This window comes from Alternaria ethzedia, assembly GCF_023757985.1.
Source record: "Alternaria ethzedia strain BMP 0044 chromosome Unknown scaffold_4, whole genome shotgun sequence".
NCBI classification, from domain to species: domain Eukaryota; kingdom Fungi; phylum Ascomycota; class Dothideomycetes; order Pleosporales; family Pleosporaceae; genus Alternaria; species Alternaria ethzedia.
The window spans coordinates 1,159,276-1,179,792 of record NW_026056197.1 but is presented as its reverse complement, the minus strand read 5'-3'; the positions used below and the strand labels follow the sequence as shown (position 1 = coordinate 1,179,792).

Sequence of the window (20,517 nt, the reverse complement as noted above, 5' to 3'; positions counted from 1 at the left end):
GCCGTCCACCACCTGCATTAGCTTCCCTGCTGACCACTCACACCACACCTTCACACCTGGAAAACGTGGTGTCAGGGATCAAGATAGCTGCAACCGTTGACATGGCCGCAGACAGTATGCAGCATGCAGCGAACAGACCTCATAGAGACGTGTGCAGCTCGCTTGCCGGGTAGCAAGGTATGATGTGGGCGCGAGGGCTGAGACATGCGGGTGCGCTAATCATGGCAATGGTAATCCTGCGATGCAGCTCTATGCGAGAGCGCTAAATCTCACCTACACCACAATGATGCATTTGGGAAAGGTAAGAATATTCAGACAACAGTTCATATATAAAGGCGGTGGAGCCTCATGGAGCTGGAACTGGCCTGAAGGAATTGGTAGTACAACGCTCAGCTTATCTTTTACCCGACACCGACTCTTTGACAGAGGATGCCCGTTATATCATAATGTCTACACCATCTCGACCCATTCTCTGGAGATCTCCGGTCATACTTGAAAGCAACAAAACACCACTCAAGATGTCTACACCTACTTCAGCACCCAAACCATTTACACCTCGGCGGGACGGGAATCTGAAGCTCCGGGCTTCATGCGACGCCTGTGCCGCGTCGAAAGTCAAGTGCAGCAAAGAGCATCCGGACTGTGCGCGCTGCCTCCAAACCCACACGAAATGCGTATACGGCGTCTCGAGAAAACACGGAAAGCCAGGCCGGGTGAGGAAGAGGAACCCAGATGGGTCTCCGTTTGTCAAAGTCACAAGGCAACGCCCATCACCAAGTGGCAATGAGTTCGGCACATTTATGCTACAAACTCCTTCCGTTCGGCGGACCGATTCGGAAGCCACGTCGAATTGGCCTTCAGACTGGTCACCTACACCAAGCCTATCCACGCCTTCAGGTTTTGACTCCGAGACTGCACCTGAACCACCATACCCGAATGAAATCCTTCAAGATACCACCTACATGGACACTGACGTCCTGTCGAGACAACATGTTCAGCCGGAACATATGTCAGCCGCTGGGACAGACCAGTTCTTCCAAAATCCTTTCACTCAGGAGCAGGCGGTACAGTCTCAGTATCCCACCTGGGAGACTCTCAACGACTACATCAGCGGCGATGACGCAAACCCCACGGACTATCACCCTAGCGGTGCAAAGACTGTGGAGCATCTACGTTCGGCCTCCTCTATATCTTTTCCGTATAGTCCAATGAGCCAAACCGTAGGAGGACACGACAATATGGCATCCTGCGCCGAAGTCACGACAGACAACTGCCATAGTTGCTATCCGTTGGCCTATTCGACGCTCGAGAGCCTGCCACACGTCACATACCCGGGCCACTCGAGGGATTCATTCGATGCCGTTCTTCATACTGTCCGGTCAGCACGAGAGAACATCTTGCGGCTTCTCAGGTGTCCATGCTCGTCAGACCCACATCTTGCTATGCTATACTCTAGCATCACATCCAAGATTTTGGCCTGGTACCAGACTGCTGCTAGCGATAGTCGCGGACCCCGTACGAGCTACCCAGTCTCGACATCGCTTTCTTGGAACTACTGCCAGCCTCTTCCTTTCTCGCAGACCGTTTTCTCCCCTTCGTCTGTGACGAGCATTGGGGACGCGGAAAATTACAACCTGTACATGCAGTCATCTCCATTCACCCAGTACAAGTTTGACGACGGTGAGCAAGAAAGACATAAAAGGCAGATAGTCCTACATGAGTTGCGAGGATGTGCGCAAATCGTCGAGGCACTGGCTAATTGGGGAGGTAATGGCGATACTTGCGAGCAGGCGGGGCACCTGTATGAATTTCTAGGAGGCTGGCTGAAGAGCCAACTGTGTATGATAATGAAGCAGATTGAACACAAAGAATCTTCGACTGCTTGAGCTAATGAGAAGGATTGATAATCGAGAAAGAAATTGGGGGTGCATTGGAGGCATTTTGCTGCTGTTTAACAACCACGGTTTCCCGTGGCGGATGGTAGTCGAGCTTGAAACTTAGTAATGTTAATTCCAAAGTCTTCAGTTCTCAGACTCTTAGTGACAGTATGAAACAAATCTCGTCGATGCGTGAAGATTGAGGAGACAACAGTAGCCTGCTCTACGGCTGTGTTCGTCGAACTGTTGTGGAGCCACCCCGGATTTCCCCAGTGCACGTGCACCTTCACATGCCTCGGCTCAAACCGCAGCAAGCATCATCGCACTGGCTCACATGCCAGGTACACCATCTCCAACCTCCAGCACCGCCGTTGCGAGAAATGACAGTCTTCCCAGAGAGGATGTACACGGTCAACAATGGCCGCTCAGTCTACCTTGCGACAGCCTCATGACCCGCTCCTAGCACTCTATGACCGCTATGCGACGCTCCTCAAGTCCCGCGTCCGCGGCGCATCCAAGCTCACGAAGCTGCTATCCACCATCACCCTCCTCTTCACCATCATAGGCACCGGATATGGAGGTACGAGATGGTACAAGAGCCGGCGCGCAGAGAAGGAGACCGGCCGACGGTTGCTGAGGAGGAACTCCGGACTCAGGAACAAAGATGGCTCCAGAACCATTTACGTGCCCTACCGCGACTCGACGTCCAAGGTGGTCATCCATCCCACCAAGCAAACCACATTCGATGCGCATCGCAGACTCTTCCTCCAGCCGCCACGCGCAGCTCGCATGGCTGACACGACCTCGAGCGACCCGCAAGCGCCGCCACCGCAGACGAAGCCCGGCCTCAATTTGGCCTTCCTACACCAGTTCCTGAGCCTCCTGAATATCATGATACCGCGTTGGAATAGCAAGGAGACGGGTCTGCTGGTCAGCCATAGCGTCTTCCTCATGCTGCGGACGTATCTGTCACTCGTCGTAGCGCGTCTAGACGGAGAAATCGTGCGCGACCTTGTCGCAGGCAACGGCAAGGCATTCCTCTGGGGCATCGTCAAATGGCTTGGTGTTGGCACCTTCTCTTCGTACACGAACGCTATGATCAAGTTCCTGCAGAGTAAGGTCTCCATCGCGTTCCGAACGCGACTCACGCGGTACATCCACGACTTGTACCTGAACGACCATCTGAACTACTACAAGCTTCAGAATCTGGATGGAGGTGTAGGCGTTGGGGCAGACCAATACATCACACAAGATCTGACGCTATTCTGTGCGAGTGCGGCATCCTTGTACTCGAGCTTAGGAAAGCCGTTTGTGGATCTTTGTGTGTTCAACTATCAGCTCTACCGCTCTCTAGGACCGTTAGCGCTTACCGGTCTGCTGAGCAACTACTTCCTCACCGCGACAGTACTGCGGAAACTTTCTCCTCCCTTTGGCAAGCTCAAAGCTGTCGAAGGACGACGAGAAGGCGAGTTCCGTGCTCTGCACTCCCGACTCATCGCAAACGCTGAAGAAGTGGCTTTCTACGGCGGTGACGAGATGGAAAAGCACTTCCTGGAACGAGGATTCAAGGACCTTAAACACTGGATGGAAGGCATCTACAGTCTTAAGATCCGGTACAACATGCTCGAAGACTTCGTGCTGAAGTACTCATGGTCGGCTTTCGGTTACCTGGTTACTTCGCTCCCAGTCTTCTTGCCCGAATGGGGTGGTGTAGGAGGCACACCCGAGCTACCCGGAGGAGAGAAATCTCACCGCGAGCGCAGCCGTATGAAGGACTTTATCACAAACAAGCGACTCATGCTGTCGCTTGCCGATGCCGGCGGTCGCATGATGTACAGTATCAAAGATCTTTCTGAACTGGCCGGCTACACATCACGCGTCTACACCCTGATCAGCACTCTCCATCGCGTCCACGCAGAAGCATACTACCCTCCACCCGGCACGCGACCAGAACTCTATTCCGTCTCCGATATCCAAGGCACAGTCCACAAGGGATTCGATGGAATCCGCCTCGAACACGTTCCAGTCGTCGCCCCAGCCCTGCACCCCATGGGTGGAGAAGAACTCCTGGAATCCCTATCTTTCATCGTTCACTCCGGCGAGCATCTCCTCATCACCGGCCCCAATGGCTGCGGCAAGAGCGCCGTCTCGCGCATTGTAGCTGGTCTCTGGCCCGCATACCGCGGTCTTGTCAGTCGTCCCCGCAGCATCGGCGTGGACGGCATCATGTTCCTTCCTCAACGACCTTACCTCTCTACCGGCACCCTCCGCGACCAAGTCATCTATCCTCACACCGATGCCGATATGAAGGATGCAGGCCGTCGCGACTTTGAACTCTCGCAGGTCCTTGAAGAAGCCAAATTGGGCTACTTGCCCGATCGAGAAGGCGGCTGGGACACGAAGAAAGTATGGAAAGACGTCTTCAGTGGTGGCGAGAAACAGAGAATGGGCATAGCAAGGTTACTCTATCACGAGCCGCGATACGCATTTGTTGATGAGGGCACCAGTGCGGTTAGCAGTGATGTCGAAGGCCTGCTGTATGAACGCGCGAAAGCCAAGGGCATTAGTAAGTATTCCATTTCCCTTGTCATGGTGACTTCAACTGACTCACATACTCCAGCATTGATCACGATATCCACGCGCGCATCCCTAAAGCGCTACCACGATTACACACTAACCCTCGGCATGGGCGACCACGGCGACGAATGGGACTTTCAACGCATAGGCACTCAGTCTGAGAAGTCGAGCGTCGAGAAGGAGCTAGCAGAGCTGAGGGAAAGGCTTGCGAAAGTCGAGGAGTGGAAGAAGAGACGAGAGGAAATCGAGGCGGAGTTGAACAGGGTGTGGGTTGAAGGCAAGGACGAAGAGGGAGAGGCGGAGAGCGAGGAACTTGCACCACCGCCATATTTGGAACGAGAGGAGAACATCGACACAGCGGAGAGAGACGAGGATGATGTTGGCGATCGAGATCAAGAGGAGGCGGTCGAGAGTGGGAGTGAAGGAATTTCTCCGTCCAGCTAGTCTAGGTATCGAAACACATCATTCTTCCCGACCAAGTCAGCTCTGCAACACCCAAAAAACGTTACATGCCTTCTTTTGACTTTTCTCTAAGGTACATGATGATGGCAAAAAAAAAAAGAAGAGAAATGGGCAAAAACATACAACAGCGGGTGGTCCCTGGTGGTCACCCACCCGAGTACTAATCCGCCGGTATCCTGCTTAAGTACCGCTGAGCGAACGGGAAGCGCTGGTCGTATGTGAAAGTTTCGGTTGTCAAATTGGATTATAATGAGAAGGGTTGGGTGCGGTTGACACTTTTGCTCCAGGAGACCACATATACCAGGCTGCAGACGGCGGCACCCGCTGTTTGCTTGTTGCGACTGAGTCAGAGAGAGAGAGTATAGGAAACATAGTAGAGGAGGTGCGCAAGAGATGTCACGTTTCTCTCATCGAGATGATCATCGCAGGGAGTGGGCAACAGGTTTCCATTCACCCAACTATCAAGATCCTGGTGATCCAAGCTTGCGTCGTGGAGCCGCCCTCCCGTAGTTGTCCAGCATCATTATCCCATTGTGTCATGAGACAAAAGCGATTATGTATTCTCCAACCCGATTTTCCGCGCGCATGGAGCGTCGTACCGGCATCGACGCGATCAAGCCGGAGGTGCTGGGTGATCGTGATACCTTGAACATATCAAAGGCTTGATGTACGTGCCCCAGTTGGCCTGGCCGAAAGGCAGCTTCCCATACCCTGCACTTGACGGAATGGGAGTGCTTCCAAGAGCCATGAGGGCCATCAACACATCTCCAAGGAAGTCTTTTGGATATTGTGTCAATCCCCGTGATCGTTGGATCGGGTCGACAAGATCTGAGAAACGAAAGTTGTTGACTGCGAAATCCAAGAGGACCTTGCGCAGAGCTGATCCATGAAGTGTGTTCTCATAGACATAGGCGAGATCTTGGTTTGGGAACATCCACTCATGATGCAGCTTCTGGGTAACCAGGTCAACCGTGGCGTTGCAGAGCTCAGGAGCTCCCCGGGCGTCGCCGAAGACATAGATCTCACAGATGAGTTTCGTGCTTAGAGGAACTTTCCCTGACGCGTCGAGGGCCGAGTAAAGCTTCCCTGTATAGATCCAGCTAAAGAACGCCAGGAAGACCTCAGGGTTATCATCCTCCAGATTGACGGTTTCAGGCGTTCTCCAACAATTCTTCAAGGCAGCTTTGAAGTAGGATGAATAGTGCGCAAGGAGGCCTGAGTAGACATGAAATTCGCGCCTGTTGTCCTGTTTACCGACTGTAACCTTGACTATCGAGCCGTAGTGGTCTCTGTTGTATAGATTAGCAACTTCCACAGATATTCAGCCAGTCTTGTGCTTACGGTCTAGGTGGAGCAGCCACGGTCTTCGAGCATCGGGGCAGCTTGAGCAACGGAGTGACGTTTGGGGGCTCCTCTTTCTTCTCTGGAGTCGCCATCGCTTGCGATTGTGTTGTCGTGGTATCTGGCCACAGCCGTGATAGGTGTTTCAATGGATTGGATTGATATGACGGTGACGGTGAAAAGTACTGGGCCTAGTAGCGCGGTCTTGGCAGTGAGCTGAAGAGGCAGGAGCGATGGACAGGGTCCAGTGAGCGGTGATGAGCCGGGTTCACCGACTAGAGACTACCGTCTGTTTTTCGCTTTGAGGTATACGTATCACCAATAGTTGGAACTTACTCACCGTTTGGACCGATGTCGTCCCCAAGGCCCACTCTGAGTGGCAGGCTCTGGATTATACACTTCGACATTCACAGCGGTCCTTACACAGCATAGCCTCTTTCTCCTTTACCAGAATGCTAAAATGACTGAAGGGAGGACTCAGTAGCTTCGGGTTACTGACCCCGTTGTTTATGCTGGCAACATGACCAATGAACTCCCGCGCCAGACATACCTACTCTTTCACCAAAGTTGCAGTACTTCTTCTCAATGATTGTACACTAATCTCATTTCTCTTTCTCCCTATTGGAGAAAACGCCAGACCATGCAAATGCTACTCGCTCTTTCTACGATTGTACAACTACTAATACATAATTTTTCCCTTTTCCAACACGCTCGCTAAACCCCAAAGTCGCTTAATAGAAAGAATTGCGTATTACTAGTATTTCTTCTTTCTGTGCCGCACATGAGGATCCTGTCCCTTTCGGTTCCTCTTCTGCCGGTCCGTTGGCGGCCGGTACGGTTCTTTGCCGTACTCTTCCCGGTACAGGCTAAGCATATATTCATCGACGTGTCTTCGCTCCTTCTCGTTGCCGTCGATGTCGAGGTCTTCGTTCGCTTTGGCGGCAGCGGCGGCCTCCGAGGCGGCTCTCGTGGCGTTGAGACTCTCGTTGAAGTCGACTTGATCTTCTTGAATCTCGTCCACAATCTCCTTCTGTGCGATGGAAGCTGCCGTGCGATCCTCGGTATCCTCCACTGTGCCCATGACACGCGCATCACCTAGCAGTCCAATCTTCTCGCCGAGCACACGTTCCATGGCTGCGCCCGCTTCGTCGTTGGTGTCAATTCCCAAGTTCTCGTCGAGTGCATCGCGCCAGGTGACTTTGTTGAAGGTGTCTGTGGTGAAGTCACCCTTTTGGATAATGACATCATCGAGGAGACGTTTCTGGTTCGACTTGCGGAGGATATTGGCTTCGATAGTATATTCGCTAACGAACTTGTAGATGTGCACATCGCGCGTTTGACCGATACGATGGGCTCGGTCTTGACACTGCTTGTCCATCGCGGGGTTCCAATCAAGATCATAGAAGATGACGCTGTCAGCACCCGTGAGATTGATACCGAGACCACCAGATCGAGATGACAGGATGAAGCATAAGATGCGGGGGTCACTGTTGAAGCGATCAGTAAGAATCTGGCGCTGTTCGATCTTGGTAGACCCGTCAAGGCGCAGGTAGCGATATCCGTGAATGTTTAGGAATTGCTCGAGAATGTCGAGAACCTTTGTCATCTGGGTAAAGATGAGCGCACGGTGGCCACCAGCCTGTAGATCTCGAAGGAGTGTTGCAAGACGCTGAAGCTTGCCACAGTCGTATTGAAGGAGACGCTTGTCCGGGAAGGCGATCGATTGTCGGATGCGCGAAGAATGGAAGGGGTCTTTTTCGTGTGCTGCCTCCGACGATCGAATCAGCTGGACACCGCGCCTGGATAGGGTCAGAGGTGCTAATTCCTCGGCCGCAACGGCAGGCGTAACGCATGTGAAGCGGGTAATGAGAGGCTCCATAGCCTCAGCACGCTGCTCCAATGTTGGGATCATATCATAGAAATGGGTAATTTGTTGATCGTGCCAATGCGACAAGACACGATGAGAGCGCGGTGACCTGAATCCGAGTAGACCATGATGACGTTGAACGATGTCATAGTGAATCGTTTCCTCTTGTCTTGGTTGCATTTGAGCCTGACCGAAGCCGTGGTAGTTGGGATGTGGAGTGTGATGGGTTCGGTAGAGGAGAGGCTTAGCCACTCTCTTCCCTTCAGTGATAGCCCCAAATGTAAAATCGTGCCAATCAACGGTCAGTGCGTCAATGATGTCCTTTCCGTAAATCGGCATAAACTGGGTACGCGTGCGAGTAAGGTTAAGACATGTTTGCAGATGATCTCGAACGGCCACTTGCTCTCGCTTCGCCATCGCTGCCATAGTCGCTTGTAGTGAGGAAGTGCCCTTGTCGATGGGTTTGTTGATGCGCCGTGTTTGACGCTCGATCAGATCCTCCAGGGGCCGTGTGGCGCGAATAGGGTAGGTGCGTCTAGCATGACCCAACTGCGTCTGTTCCCGTCGCGCAAACACCAAGTTCAAGGCGTCTAGATTTACTTGCTTATCTTCCATGCCCTCTTGCATACGCTTCCTGATGAGAAGGTCCTTGATCTCGTACTGAGCAGCGACTGACTTGGGCATGGCCATGGACGTTACAATGGCTCGTGTTTCGAACAGGTCGGGGTGATTGCAGACTTTTCGTAATGACATTAAGCAATTGATAATCGACATGTAGTTGCCGGAGGACAGGATCTCCTTGGTCGAGGCGCGGCCCATGAATCCATCGTAGAGCTGACGTTGCCGCTTAGAAAGCTTGCAGTAGACAACGTGCTCATATTTCCCTGGCATTTGCTTCTCAACCTCTGATTTCAGCCTTCGCAGCAGATAAGGGCGAAGGACTTCGTGAAGCCGCTTGACAACCTTCTGCGCTTCGGCATCAAGCTGCTGCCGACCTTGATCGAGAATTTGCGAGGTGGGATTCTTCAGAGCCAAGGTAAACTCCTCTAGTCCCGCAATGCGACCTTCTCCAGCAAAGCCAGCTGGCATTAAGAAGTAGAGCAGCGACCAAAGCTCATCGATGTTGTTTTGTAGAGGCGTACCGGTCAGTAACAACCGTCGTTCTGTTCTAAGGTTAAGCATAGTCTGCCATCGTTGAGATTTGAAGTTCTTGATGTTGTGGGCTTCATCGAGGACTAGGTAACGCCAGGGACGCATCTTGAAGGCTGCTGCGTCTTGGAGGATGAGCTGATAGGAGGTAATGACGACGTTGTACATATCCTTGCCAGTATTGCGCCAGCCCATGCGCTTTCGTTTTCGCTCGTTGATGTCGCCATAGTAAGTCAGAATCTTGAAGCCTGGCAAGAACTTCTTGAACTCCATCTCCCAATTGAGCATGACACTGGTGGGTACGACGACTAGATGTGGTCCCCATATCTCGCGACGAACAGCGAGGTAGGCGAGAAGTGAGATGGTCTGTATAGTCTTGCCCAGACCCATCTCGTCTGCGAGAATTCCGTTTGTCTCGGATTCGTACAAGTTCGCCAGCCAGTCCAAACCATCGTGCTGGTATTCTCGGAGGGTACCGCGTAGTAAGGATGGCACCTCGGTCCTTGGTGGTGATGATGTATGCCGTGATCGAGAAGCGCTTTTAGAATGTACTACATCTTCCATCGGAGTTGGCTCAGCTGCCTCGACGGTAGGAGCAGGTTCTGTTTCAGAATGCCCGTTCACATGTGGCTCGTCTACTTCAGCGACAGAATCATGACCATTCACATGTGGCTTCTCCTCATAGACTTCCGCGGGCGATGTAGCATGGCCATTCGTTTGTTCGGGCTGATTTGTCGGGTCTTCCGGTTCCACATCGTCAATCGCGGTCTTGGCGGCCTCTTTCAGTTTCTTGATGTCTTTAGGTGCCAAGAAACCCATCATGCCTAAGTCTTCTCCTTCACTCTCATCCTCGTCGTCTTCTTCCGAGCCGGCTTCTTCATGACCATCACCCTCGCTATCCGAACCTTCGTTGCTCGACCAAGCTTCACTACCAGATTCCGAGCCCTTGTCGTCCTCAGAATCGAGCAAAGCATCATCAACCTGATCGAGCTCCACTGTAGCAGGATCGATATAGTCTGGCTTCTGTTTATCCCCATCTTCTTCGTGGTCGTGAAAGCCGTTCGTCTGTTGAAATGGGTTCTCTGGAAGCTCGTTCGTGTTGTCGACATCGAGGTCGGGATCGGGTGTTGGCGCAGGAGTGCCCTCTTTGGAATCAGCGTCGTCATCGTCTTCGCCGTCGTTTGAGTTGACTTCCGCCTCGGAGCTGCTCTCGGGGAGATCGGGAAGTTGTCCGTACTTCTCGCGTAGTTGTTCGGCCGTGAGGTTCGCATCTTCGTCCTGCTCGTTCTCTTGTTCGCTATCGGAGCTGGAAGACATGACATCGTCGTCGTGCTGTTGTTGTGAGGCATGCGACACCCCGCTTTCGGATTCCATCTCATCGAAATCACGGTCTTCGCTGACCAAGGAGGAGGCCCCGTCGCCAGCGTTACGACCACCCAGAATCTCTTGCGCTTGATTGAACATGTCGTCCATGGCCTTGTGTCCGAGCTGCAACTGTTCCTCCTCATATTTAGCCACACGCTCCTTGTCGATCTCAACCCTGACCAAGCCCCATGCGTCCTTGACATCCTTCACGAGCTGCTTGTATCTCGTCACTTGCCGCTCGGTCTCTTCCTGTTCGATCTCATCTTGGCTCTTGCGCTTGAACTTGTTCTTCCAGAAGTCGTATGCTTCTCTGGCCAAGATCTTAGCCGTCCGCCGATGAAATGCCTTTTCCTCCTTCAATAGCTTGTTGAAGTGCAGGGCATGAGCGACCACGTGGTCCCAATGCCCATATTGTGGCGGTGGCTCTGGGGCTGCTTCAGGCGCATATACGCTGCATCGTGCCTGGCTTAGAACTCCATGTTCAGCAGCCTCGACGATCTGCAGCCGGCGCTCGGCCTCTTCCTCGGCCTTTTCCTGTGTGATCCGAAGCGCCTCTTCGCCGTCTAACGGGTCGTCTTGTCCTAGCCACTCTTCGAGCGACGCGTACTCTGACTTGGGCGGGGCATGGTGGGGATGGCGGTTGGGAGGGTCGGGCTTTCGCAGTCGCAGGCGGAGACGAGGGGCAGGCATAGATGGGTTCGAGTCGTCGGGCGATCCATACAGACCGGCGTAGGGGTCGTGTCCGTTCGTTTCGGCATCGTCCATGGGCTCGTCACCTAGATCATCGGTAAGTGGCTGCGCTCCCCTCCGAGAGCGCCCGACCCGCTTGCGCGTGCCTTCGGGCGACCCATTCTGCAGTGCTGGCGACGTGACGGGCGAAGTTGTCGCAAGTGCTGGAGGCTTTCTCTGGCGCTCAGACTTGCGCGCCGGCGTTGCCAGAGACTGTGCGGACACCTTTTTGGTGATGGTGGATGGCGTCTTCCCTTTCGAGACAGACATGGGTCCTGAGCCATTGCGCGACTCTCGCTTGACGCCGTTCTTAGGGGTGCCGTTGGTCTGCGTCGCCTTGCTGGCCGGGCGAGAATTCCGCTTTACAGGTTCCGGCGTTGGCGGTGCAGCATCCTTGCTCACACGTGATGATTTCCTGACGCCATTCTCGAAGACTGTCGTCGGTCCGTCAGCCACGAATGACTTCCAGGGCGGCGATGCGGCGCGTGATGCTGAGCGGCGCGGTGTGGTGTCTTCGAGTTTCCGCCGTTTTGGCGGCCGCTCAATGACGCCACCATCATCGCCATTTACAGGTGCCGGCGGATGTTCCTCCTTGATCACAGGTGCGCTGTCGTTCTCGCTCTGTTCGCCATTGTGTGTGATGTCGGATGGGTTGTGTGCGGCGGCCGAGTCGCGTGGTGGGATGGAGTCGATGTCGCGATCCGCGGCGGTAACTTCTTCCATTCAGGAAGGGCGAGAGAGGCGGCCTGGGGAGCCTGTTGACCACCCGGCGCGCGGCCAAATCGACATATATCAGCTCGAATTCGGAGTCGCAAGATAGCCTGACGCGTGCTGGTGACGGTGATGGGGTCGGATTTCAAATTCGGGCTCGCGTTGGGATGATGCGGTGTTATGTCGAAGTTGTGAGATGGTAAAAACAGAGCCGGCGATAATGTTTGGTAGGGATCACGCTAAATACCGGCACGGGCGCGCATGCCATCCCTTTGACTTGAACGACGGCGGAATGCTGGATATCACGTCTGAAAATGCTGTGACTGAGGCTGTCTAAAACCTCCGCAGATTCTTGCAGGCAGGCGCCGGGTTGCTCAGTCGCGTAGACACCTTTCGTGTCACATCCATGACCGGTCGTGGTACTACGCAGAGCAGTTAGACCCACTTCTCCGCCAAGCATTACCGGGGCCGCAACTGAGCTCATCGCGAACGACACATCAATACTGCAACCCATCCAACCCCCGCAATTGCGCCGCAACGTACGAAGACACCGAAGATACGCATCGCGCAAATACTCACTCGGCTCTAGCATGTTCCCCAGGCGCATTGTAGCGGCACGCCCGCTGGCTCGAGCCGTCGTCCCCGCGGTAGCCCGGCCACGACCCCAATTCACCCAAATCCGAACCGCCCTCACCGACGCTGAGAAGGCCCACGCTGAGCTCACAGACCCGAACCAAGTACGCTCACGTTTTCTAGAGGAGGAAGGAAGGACCTAGTGCTGATGGTGACAGAACGGCGGCTACATCAACCCTCCCGCTGAGAAGCGAGGAAACCGCGACCCGTACGGCGACTACTGGGACAAGCAGGAGCGCCGCAACTATGGCGAGCCCTGCCACGAGGACAACGATATCATGGGTGTACTAGCGCTCCACGACTACAACCACTTCACCCCCCAATGGGGCTTCGTCCTACTGGGCACCTTCGTCGCTTCTGTCTTCGGACTCTGCGCGGCTGTTGGTACCTTCTACCCCGACAAGCTCAGTGCGCCCAAGACATACCCAGATGGTCTGGAGGCTGAGCTGGGTGGAAAGGGTGCATTGCTGGTAGGTATATTGTGGACTTTTGAGGACTATTGCTAACGGTGTATAGGCAAGGAAGCCCGGTGAGGGCTGGTAAATTGTATGCAGACTCAACTGACATGTACATACAACCGAATGGGATTCTCTTTGTCAATTCAATACCCAGTTATCGTCCTAGGCTACTTTGATTTTGAGCTCCATCGCCAATCCAGTCTCAAATACTAATGCATTCATCCCGTTCTGGTTCAATTGGACGCTGATTCGAGAACCTGGAACCACTCCGTCAATACAGCACTCTGCGTTGCGTGCGAGATAATGCGTCTCGGCATCCTCTTAAAGACCGGCATCCTACGACACCCACCCAGGGGCACCGCTCGCCACTACGTCATCCCAGCAATCCAGGAGCACAACCTCGTGGGCCCCATGCATTCCGCAATCCATGCCCAGGCCATGAGGGAACTCAAGTTTCTACTGGCCACGGACTGGTCCACCCTTGTTGCATGCTCACTTTGTCGGTAACCGCCCAGGGTACTTGCTAGGATCCGATTGGTCAACCCACATATTTATACAAGCAATCAACAGGACCATATACGGCAGTTGACTTTAGAACCTTCTATGGGAAAGGATCCTTCGATGAAACTACCCGACATGGCGAACCGTGAACATGATGTGGGGTGAGTTCCATGTGGAGACCTTGCTTCGAACGTCACTCATGATATATTATGAGACTCATGTACCACAACAGCACGTTCCCTGAAACTCAACATCGAAATCCCATTTTCTCGTTGTCATTGTCCACTTGGATCGTTCATACCACTTGATCGTCAACATGTATTGGTCCTCGCTCACGCTCACGCTCACCTCTTTGTTCCACAATGTCGCAGCATCGCCGACTCACGACCTCGAGGCCCGACAGTTTGCAACAGCGGCGATGCTACGTTTCCAGTGCTCTCAACTAGTCTACGACCGTATCGACCCACTTGTCCAACCCGGCATTGCACCTTCAGCACACATGCGTAAGCGATGCCCATATACTACCTTGATACAGTACATATACTAAATTTGCATGTCATTGGTTAGACCAGATCGTCGGCGGAAACGCCTTCAATGTCTCCATGCCACCGCTCGACCTCGACCCCAGCACGGAAGCCACTTGCACAACCTGCGATTTTGCCGAAGACCTCTCAAACTACTGGACCGCGAATCTCTACTTCAAAGCGCGTAACGGCACCTTTCAACGCGTCCCACAGATGGTCAACTTGGGTCTACAAGGCAGAGAAGGCGTTACGGTGTACTACATTCCGCCATACGACGGGAAAAGTACGGTGACCGCGTTCCCCAAGGGTTTCAGGATGTTGGTTGGTGATCCAGGCTTGAGAGCTAAGGAGGGTCAGCAGAAACAGCTCTGCCATCGTTGTTTCACGAACAAACAGCAAGATCCTTTTGGTGGAGCACCGTGTATTGGAGAATTCGACACAGCGAGCTTGCCACCGGGCATCTGTGGGGGTGGGATCAGAACGACTATTACATTCCCAACGTTTGTGGACTCTATTTCACCTGGCTTCGAGCGTATCGCTAATCTTGAATATAGATGCTGGGATGGCAAGAACGTTGATTCTCCAAACCACAAAGACCACGTCGCGTACCCTACATCTGGCTCTTTCGAATCTGGCGGTCCTTGCCCATCGACTCATCCAGTAAAGATGCCTCAGCTCATGTACGAGGTCATGTGGGATACTACACCTTTCAATGACGCGGCTCTCTGGCCTGAGGACGGGTCGCAGCCGTTTGTTTACAGCATGGGCGATGCGTGAGTGGCGTGCAGCGACTGTGGGACAACAGCACTAACTATGTGTAGGACTGGCTACGGTCAGCACGGTGATTATGTCTTTGGCTGGAAAGAGGGTGCGCTGCAGAAAGCTATGGACCAACGCTGCTTCGGGAACACATGCACGGGGTTGACGACACAGGCTGCCGATGTGTCGACAAAGTGTGGGGTACCACAGGCTGTGAAGGAGCCGGTTGAAGGATGGCTCGATGAGTTGCCTGGTGGTCCAGTCGTGACCTATGAGTGATCCGGGTCAATCAAACTGAACCGTGGGAGGGTAACGTACAAACGTGGGCCAAACTTATCCCTGCAAGTAACCCGACATTCGTTGTAATATGTTGACGTCTATAGAAGAACGATTATTTCGTTAATAGCATATCGCGCTCGCTTGAAAGACTCCGCTGGCTTTTTGGAAGATTTCCTATCAAAATTGTCCAGTGGTCGTGTTGTGCGCAGACACCGGAACGAGCAATCGGCCGCTCACCGCGGTTGGACTTTCGTTGTCATACAAACGGCTGATCTTGCAAGGGACGCGTCCGCACCCTCCACTCCCACCAATTTTCATCATAATCGCCATGCGTCAATGTGAAGAAGACAAGGTGAGCCAGAAGAGGAAGGAGTGCCAAAGGCGCGAAGCGAATGTTGCGCTTTCGCATGTTATCATCCACGAAGATCCTGCAGGAAAAGATGAGACACCAGTACCCGGACATGATGAGAAGCTACCGGCGAAAGACGTATCGCCAGATCCTTCTGACGCTGCTCAGTCACTTCGCCCTCTACCGCAGATCTCGCGCAAAAGACAACGCGAGCCTAGTTGCGAGTCACGAGACCCGTCACTTAAAGAGTCGATTGTGGATACATCACAGCGTGATTCCACCGACGTACACAGCCCGTACTCAGAATCAGCAACCGCCCCATTGGAATACTACATTCGCCTAGCCTCAAAGTCCATGTCGCTCCCAACTCCTTCCGACTCGTACTTCACCTCACCAGAGCACGCGCCAGTACTCCACCGCAATCGCGAGAACAAGATCATAATGTACACAGGCTCCTTCAACCCACCGCATCTTGGTCACCTCGAACTGGCCTTCCACACATTCCTACGCAGCTCCTCCACCACCATCGCCGTTGTCTTCCTTCCATTTCGCGATAAACTCAAAGCGAAAGACGGCGCTATGGTCAACGGAAAGGTCTTCGCCACTGAAAAAGAACAAAGAATCGCGCTACTACAAAACGACCTACTGCAGCGCTGGACTTGGTTTCACAGAGGCCATCGCACAGATTTCGAAAAATACGGGGCTACTCTGATCAAAGAAGCGAAGAAAGACGGATTCCAAGTTTCCTTTGTAGTCCTAGCTGGAAGCGATAAATTCGAACGCGAAAAAGTCGAAACAAAGCCCTCTTGGCTCATAGGATGGGGAGAAATAATCACCAGCGACATCACACGGCCGTCTAGTCTGTTCAAGGGTCCAGAGCGTCCGCCCACACGGTTACCTGGATGTAGATCTTGGCGCTTAATCTCTACACCAACCAGCAGGAAGGGAGACTCCAGCTGGGAATGCGGAGGCGCGAATCATGAATGTCGCATCTCTCTACGGATTCAAGAGTACTGCGGTGGACATGCTGCTTTGGAAGGCGAACCGCATGTCCGATCAAGGCAAGACAGTTTGCTACATGCAATTCTGGTAAGATGCCATGAGGGAGTGGGGGCGACATGGGTTTGCCACAAGAAGAGTGGGGGTACAGTGACGTTTTTGGGTAGTGGAAGAGATACTGAGGGCGATGAGAAGAGAGAAGAGGTTAGTTCTTCGGCTATCAGAAAGATATTGAGTGGAGGTGGTAATCGCGAGGAGATGTCGACAAAGTTGGAGAAGGTCATGATGAACCCAGAGTTACTGCTACACTATCTTGAATCGGATGGATAAGCAACAGAGGAGCCGCAGATCGCGATACATCCTCAACACCCTCCTCAATCTAATCCACGGATTATATAGAACTACCAGATCTTCGCCAACGCCTCAAGCCCTTCAATGGAAAGCAGGATAGCCATGCTCTAACATTTGTGGTATTGAACGCCAGTGAAATGGTCATCAAAGTCCATCGCTCCAGAGGCAAGTTGAACATACTTTATATGGGGCTTGCAAGTATTCAAGATAGCCTTCATGTCTCGGGCGAGATCCCAACATGCAGCGCAGAACATGGTGTCGCGCTAATATAAGTAGTCAGAACAACTCTCTAAGATCCAAAAGCCAAGGAGCTTGGCGACGAATACATACCTTGTTGCACAAGAAGAGACCGCACGTGTATGAGCAGCTAATCATCGCGCAGTGCTCGAATCCGCCGTTGACACAGCACTTGCGGTCATTGAGTTTTCGGAGCCAAAACCAGCCGTCATGACAAGAAGTAGCTCCAGTGACGTCCGTGCCCCAGTCGCAATTGAACTGTTCATGATGAGATCAGAATGCGTTGTTAGCGAGAGAAGGGTAAAAGAGGCTTACAGTTGATGGCTTCTCAATACCGAGCTTTTCGACGACGTTCTCTACGTTCACGTCGGAGGAAGCCCCAGGATTGATCGCCTGGATCTGCTCGTGGATGGATTTCGCTGTGCCCTTGAAGGTGATACCGGGGAACCGGTTATCGGTCACCTCTAACTCCACGATAGTCATGCCATCGGCGGATGTCTGAACACTGGCTTGGTCTGCTGGAATGGCCGTGGCGTTGCTCTATTGGTCCCGTTAGTCAATGATACCTACGAGGAACCTCTGCAAGTGGTGGGAAGCAACGCACGGTGCAAGCCAACAGGCTCGAAACGGCAATGAGGGTGGCGAAGATGAATTTCATGTTGGCACGAGATGCGTCCGTGGTCTACGAATAAGGTATAGTTAAACCTCTCAGCGGGTTGAGTGGACTCGTTTGCGGGGGTAAGTTGGTGGAACAGCAACGGAGAGACAACATGGCTCCATCTATATCAAGAGGTCTCCACCGCTGTCAAGCCTTCTCTCACTTTTATACCCACACCGATATCATTTTCCTATCGCCCGTGCGCACGGTAGAGGGGCGTTCTTGCGCGAACGGTCCAAGTGCTATTGAACTAGGTTAGAAGGAGAGGGGAATTGAGCCTGGAAGGCTCCGTGGACCTGAAGTCGATCACTTTTGGCTTAGTGCGGCTAGGATGATGTCAGAACAGCTGAGGGAAGGAAGGAGTGAGTTCGTTTGCCACGTGCTTCACTCGACCACCTGGGCACGCTTTCACTGTCCCTTCATTCGCAACTCTGCTTCAGCTTGGCCAGATGAACGATGCGTTCTTCTCGCGTTTTCTCGTGAAATCTTGTCTAGATTATGATGCGTGGAGTTCCTATCTGGCTCGCCACCGTCTTGCCCAAAGTGCATGCGGTGACATATACCTTCCATCAGGACATAGCAGGCTTAGCATGTTGTTGGGACAAACCTGTGGAGATACTGCAACTTTCAGACTGCTTGTATGATGACGATGAGCGGTTACAAGTTTAGTGTTTCACTACATCGTTCTTCGCTCTTTCCCGATTTCCTCACGTCCCAGGGTCTTTCCCGTCAAGCCGTTTGTTTGGGTCTAGAGATAACGTCATTGGGGATTTAAGAGTGTGTCAAAGTTGAGATTGTGACTGCTCAAGGAAGGAGAAGGCAACACGAACTAACTGTCGCAGCACTTGTTGGCAATGTGGTATAGGACTATGATCAGTTGAAGACATGGGACCTGAGGGGTGGTCGTATGGTCTCGAGTCGTGTGGGTTCAGTATATTGGTGTGTATTGCGAGATCTGGAGCGACGCCTATGAGAGCTGCCAAGACACATGGATGTTCTTGCGTTTGCTTCGAGAGGTTAGAAGCACAGACCATCGTGTCTGATACGGCAATGCATACGGTGAACGTCACACTTTTACACAAGCGGTGCCCATTTCTCCACCGCTATCCAGTCTAAGCTTCCTCCGGGTGGTTGCTGGATCCTGGATCTTGTTGCCTTCACCTTCACTCAGATCCAACACGCTCCCATTGCAGTATATAGTTCCTGGGTTTCCTCTCCCCCGCCGTGCCTCTTCAATCTCTCCACTGAGTTAAATCAGAGCTGGACGTCGACTTTTTCTCTAGTTACACCAGCCCTGAGCAACCATCAACATGAAGACCACGCTTCTGACCGTGACGGCCACTGTCCTTGTCCGGGCGGCGGCTGTTCTCGCTCACCCATCTCGTAAGCTCTCAGTCCTAGCTTATGCAAAAGCCTCCAACTAATCTTCTACAGACCCCAACTCCGCATACGGCGTCACTCCCCGAGACCAAGACCCCAATGATATGGATGCGCTTCTCGGAATCAACTGCCGCGGCAGCGCCATGTGCACGCTGTCGACTTGCGACATTAGCCTCTCGAAGATCAAGTCATACATTGATACTATTGGTATGTTCTACAAAAGAAGTTCGCCGCACTGAGCTGTGCTAACAATCTTCATCTAGACGACAAAGAAGAGTGGGGCAACGGCGACCAGATCGCTTGTAATCTTTGCAGTGGATGTTCCAACCCCGACAAGTGCGACGGTCTCTGTGCCTTCCCACAGAAGCTCAAGTCGGACGAGAAGGTCAATGGCAGCCTGATCAAGAGCAAGATCAATGACCTAGTCAATCACAAATGCGGTAGTAAGTGTACCTTGGCCTACGCTACCTTCCAATACTGACTCGTTGCCAGGATGTGGCAGCTGCCCTACTAAGCCGGGAAACGACGTTAACACTGGCGAGATCACGGTCAACTACGTCACGTCTGGCTGCAAAGAGGGTGTCTGCGATTACAAGCGCAAGGCTGCCCGCGATGAGGTCGCTTCCAGCGTTACAGCCGACGAGACTACTGACGAAGATGTTTCCGTCGACCAAACTATCGATACCGACCTTCCTGCCGACCAGACTATCGACGCCGACGATCCCATCGATACATTTCTTCCTCCCGGAACATCCGAGAACGTACATACCCTTAAGGCCCCTTGGGGTATCAATTGCAAAGGTAGCAGTCTATGTCGTATCTGCAAGGGGAGCCTCAGGCAGATTCAGGAGACATTAGCACTGATGGGTAAGTACATGCAACACACGCTCAGCTCCCTCCCTATCAAGTATGCTTTTACTGAGAGCACTATTCGCAGACGACGACTGGGAATACAAGAACAACGAGGGGATTGTGTGCGCGCATTGTACAAAGACCAGTTACGCGGCCAATTGCATCATCGCCCACAATTTACACAGACCAATTGCCATCAGGGATGTCAAAATGTTGGTCCAGCGACTCAAAGATTTTGGATGTGGACGTAAGTTGGACTCTTCTGTCGCTGTTGTGAAATCGGGGCTAATGGTTCTTAGGATGCGGAAGCGTTCCCCTCCACGTGGGCGCGGCGAATGAACAAGGCATGCTCACTGCTAACTACATAGAAAATGGTTGTCCTGACAAAGATAAACCCTGGGGTTGTGGGCCAAAGTAGCACCGACATTGTGCTGTCGATCAGCAGGGAGCACACGCCTA

The 20,517-nt window shown here is 52.9% G+C and overlaps 8 protein-coding genes across 8 annotated transcripts; 5 read left to right on the top strand and 3 right to left on the bottom strand.

The window, feature by feature from the left end:
- Nucleotides 1-2,294: 2,294 nt before the first annotated feature.
- J4E87_002525 (uncharacterized protein) lies at nucleotides 2,295-4,898 on the top strand (the record flags this gene model as incomplete). The annotated part of the gene is made up of 2 exons (XM_049374162.1): nucleotides 2,295-4,443; nucleotides 4,498-4,898. The coding sequence occupies 2 exons, from the start codon at nucleotides 2,295-2,297 to the stop codon at nucleotides 4,896-4,898; spliced, it is 2,550 nt and encodes an 849-aa protein (XP_049236302.1).
- A 631-nt stretch (nucleotides 4,899-5,529) lies between these two features.
- On the bottom strand, nucleotides 5,530-6,352 carry J4E87_002524 (uncharacterized protein; the record flags this gene model as incomplete). Its single annotated transcript, XM_049374161.1, has 2 exons — nucleotides 5,530-6,205; nucleotides 6,258-6,352. The coding sequence occupies 2 exons, from the start codon at nucleotides 6,350-6,352 to the stop codon at nucleotides 5,530-5,532; spliced, it is 771 nt and encodes a 256-aa protein (XP_049236301.1).
- A 659-nt stretch (nucleotides 6,353-7,011) lies between these two features.
- J4E87_002523 (uncharacterized protein) lies at nucleotides 7,012-12,090 on the bottom strand (the record flags this gene model as incomplete). The annotated part of the gene is made up of 1 exon (XM_049374160.1): nucleotides 7,012-12,090. One exon carries the CDS (start codon nucleotides 12,088-12,090, stop codon nucleotides 7,012-7,014), a length of 5,079 nt encoding a protein of 1,692 aa, XP_049236300.1.
- Nucleotides 12,091-12,668: 578 nt separating this feature from the next.
- Nucleotides 12,669-13,254, top strand: J4E87_002522 (uncharacterized protein; the record flags this gene model as incomplete). Its single annotated transcript, XM_049374159.1, has 3 exons — nucleotides 12,669-12,815; nucleotides 12,870-13,181; nucleotides 13,228-13,254. The coding sequence occupies 3 exons, from the start codon at nucleotides 12,669-12,671 to the stop codon at nucleotides 13,252-13,254; spliced, it is 486 nt and encodes a 161-aa protein (XP_049236299.1).
- An 834-nt stretch (nucleotides 13,255-14,088) lies between these two features.
- J4E87_002521 (uncharacterized protein) lies at nucleotides 14,089-15,232 on the top strand (the record flags this gene model as incomplete). The annotated part of the gene is made up of 4 exons (XM_049374158.1): nucleotides 14,089-14,173; nucleotides 14,238-14,694; nucleotides 14,749-14,967; nucleotides 15,016-15,232. The coding sequence occupies 4 exons, from the start codon at nucleotides 14,089-14,091 to the stop codon at nucleotides 15,230-15,232; spliced, it is 978 nt and encodes a 325-aa protein (XP_049236298.1).
- Nucleotides 15,233-15,560: 328 nt separating this feature from the next.
- Nucleotides 15,561-16,910, top strand: J4E87_002520 (uncharacterized protein; the record flags this gene model as incomplete). Its single annotated transcript, XM_049374157.1, has 3 exons — nucleotides 15,561-16,485; nucleotides 16,538-16,670; nucleotides 16,748-16,910. The coding sequence occupies 3 exons, from the start codon at nucleotides 15,561-15,563 to the stop codon at nucleotides 16,908-16,910; spliced, it is 1,221 nt and encodes a 406-aa protein (XP_049236297.1).
- Nucleotides 16,911-17,441: 531 nt separating this feature from the next.
- On the bottom strand, nucleotides 17,442-17,826 carry J4E87_002519 (uncharacterized protein; the record flags this gene model as incomplete). The annotated part of the gene is made up of 2 exons (XM_049374156.1): nucleotides 17,442-17,686; nucleotides 17,739-17,826. The coding sequence occupies 2 exons, from the start codon at nucleotides 17,824-17,826 to the stop codon at nucleotides 17,442-17,444; spliced, it is 333 nt and encodes a 110-aa protein (XP_049236296.1).
- Nucleotides 17,827-19,136: 1,310 nt separating this feature from the next.
- J4E87_002518 (uncharacterized protein) lies at nucleotides 19,137-20,442 on the top strand (the record flags this gene model as incomplete). The annotated part of the gene is made up of 6 exons (XM_049374155.1): nucleotides 19,137-19,209; nucleotides 19,261-19,413; nucleotides 19,470-19,649; nucleotides 19,699-20,073; nucleotides 20,132-20,180; nucleotides 20,427-20,442. The coding sequence occupies 6 exons, from the start codon at nucleotides 19,137-19,139 to the stop codon at nucleotides 20,440-20,442; spliced, it is 846 nt and encodes a 281-aa protein (XP_049236295.1).
- Between the last annotated feature and the right edge of the window lie 75 nt (nucleotides 20,443-20,517).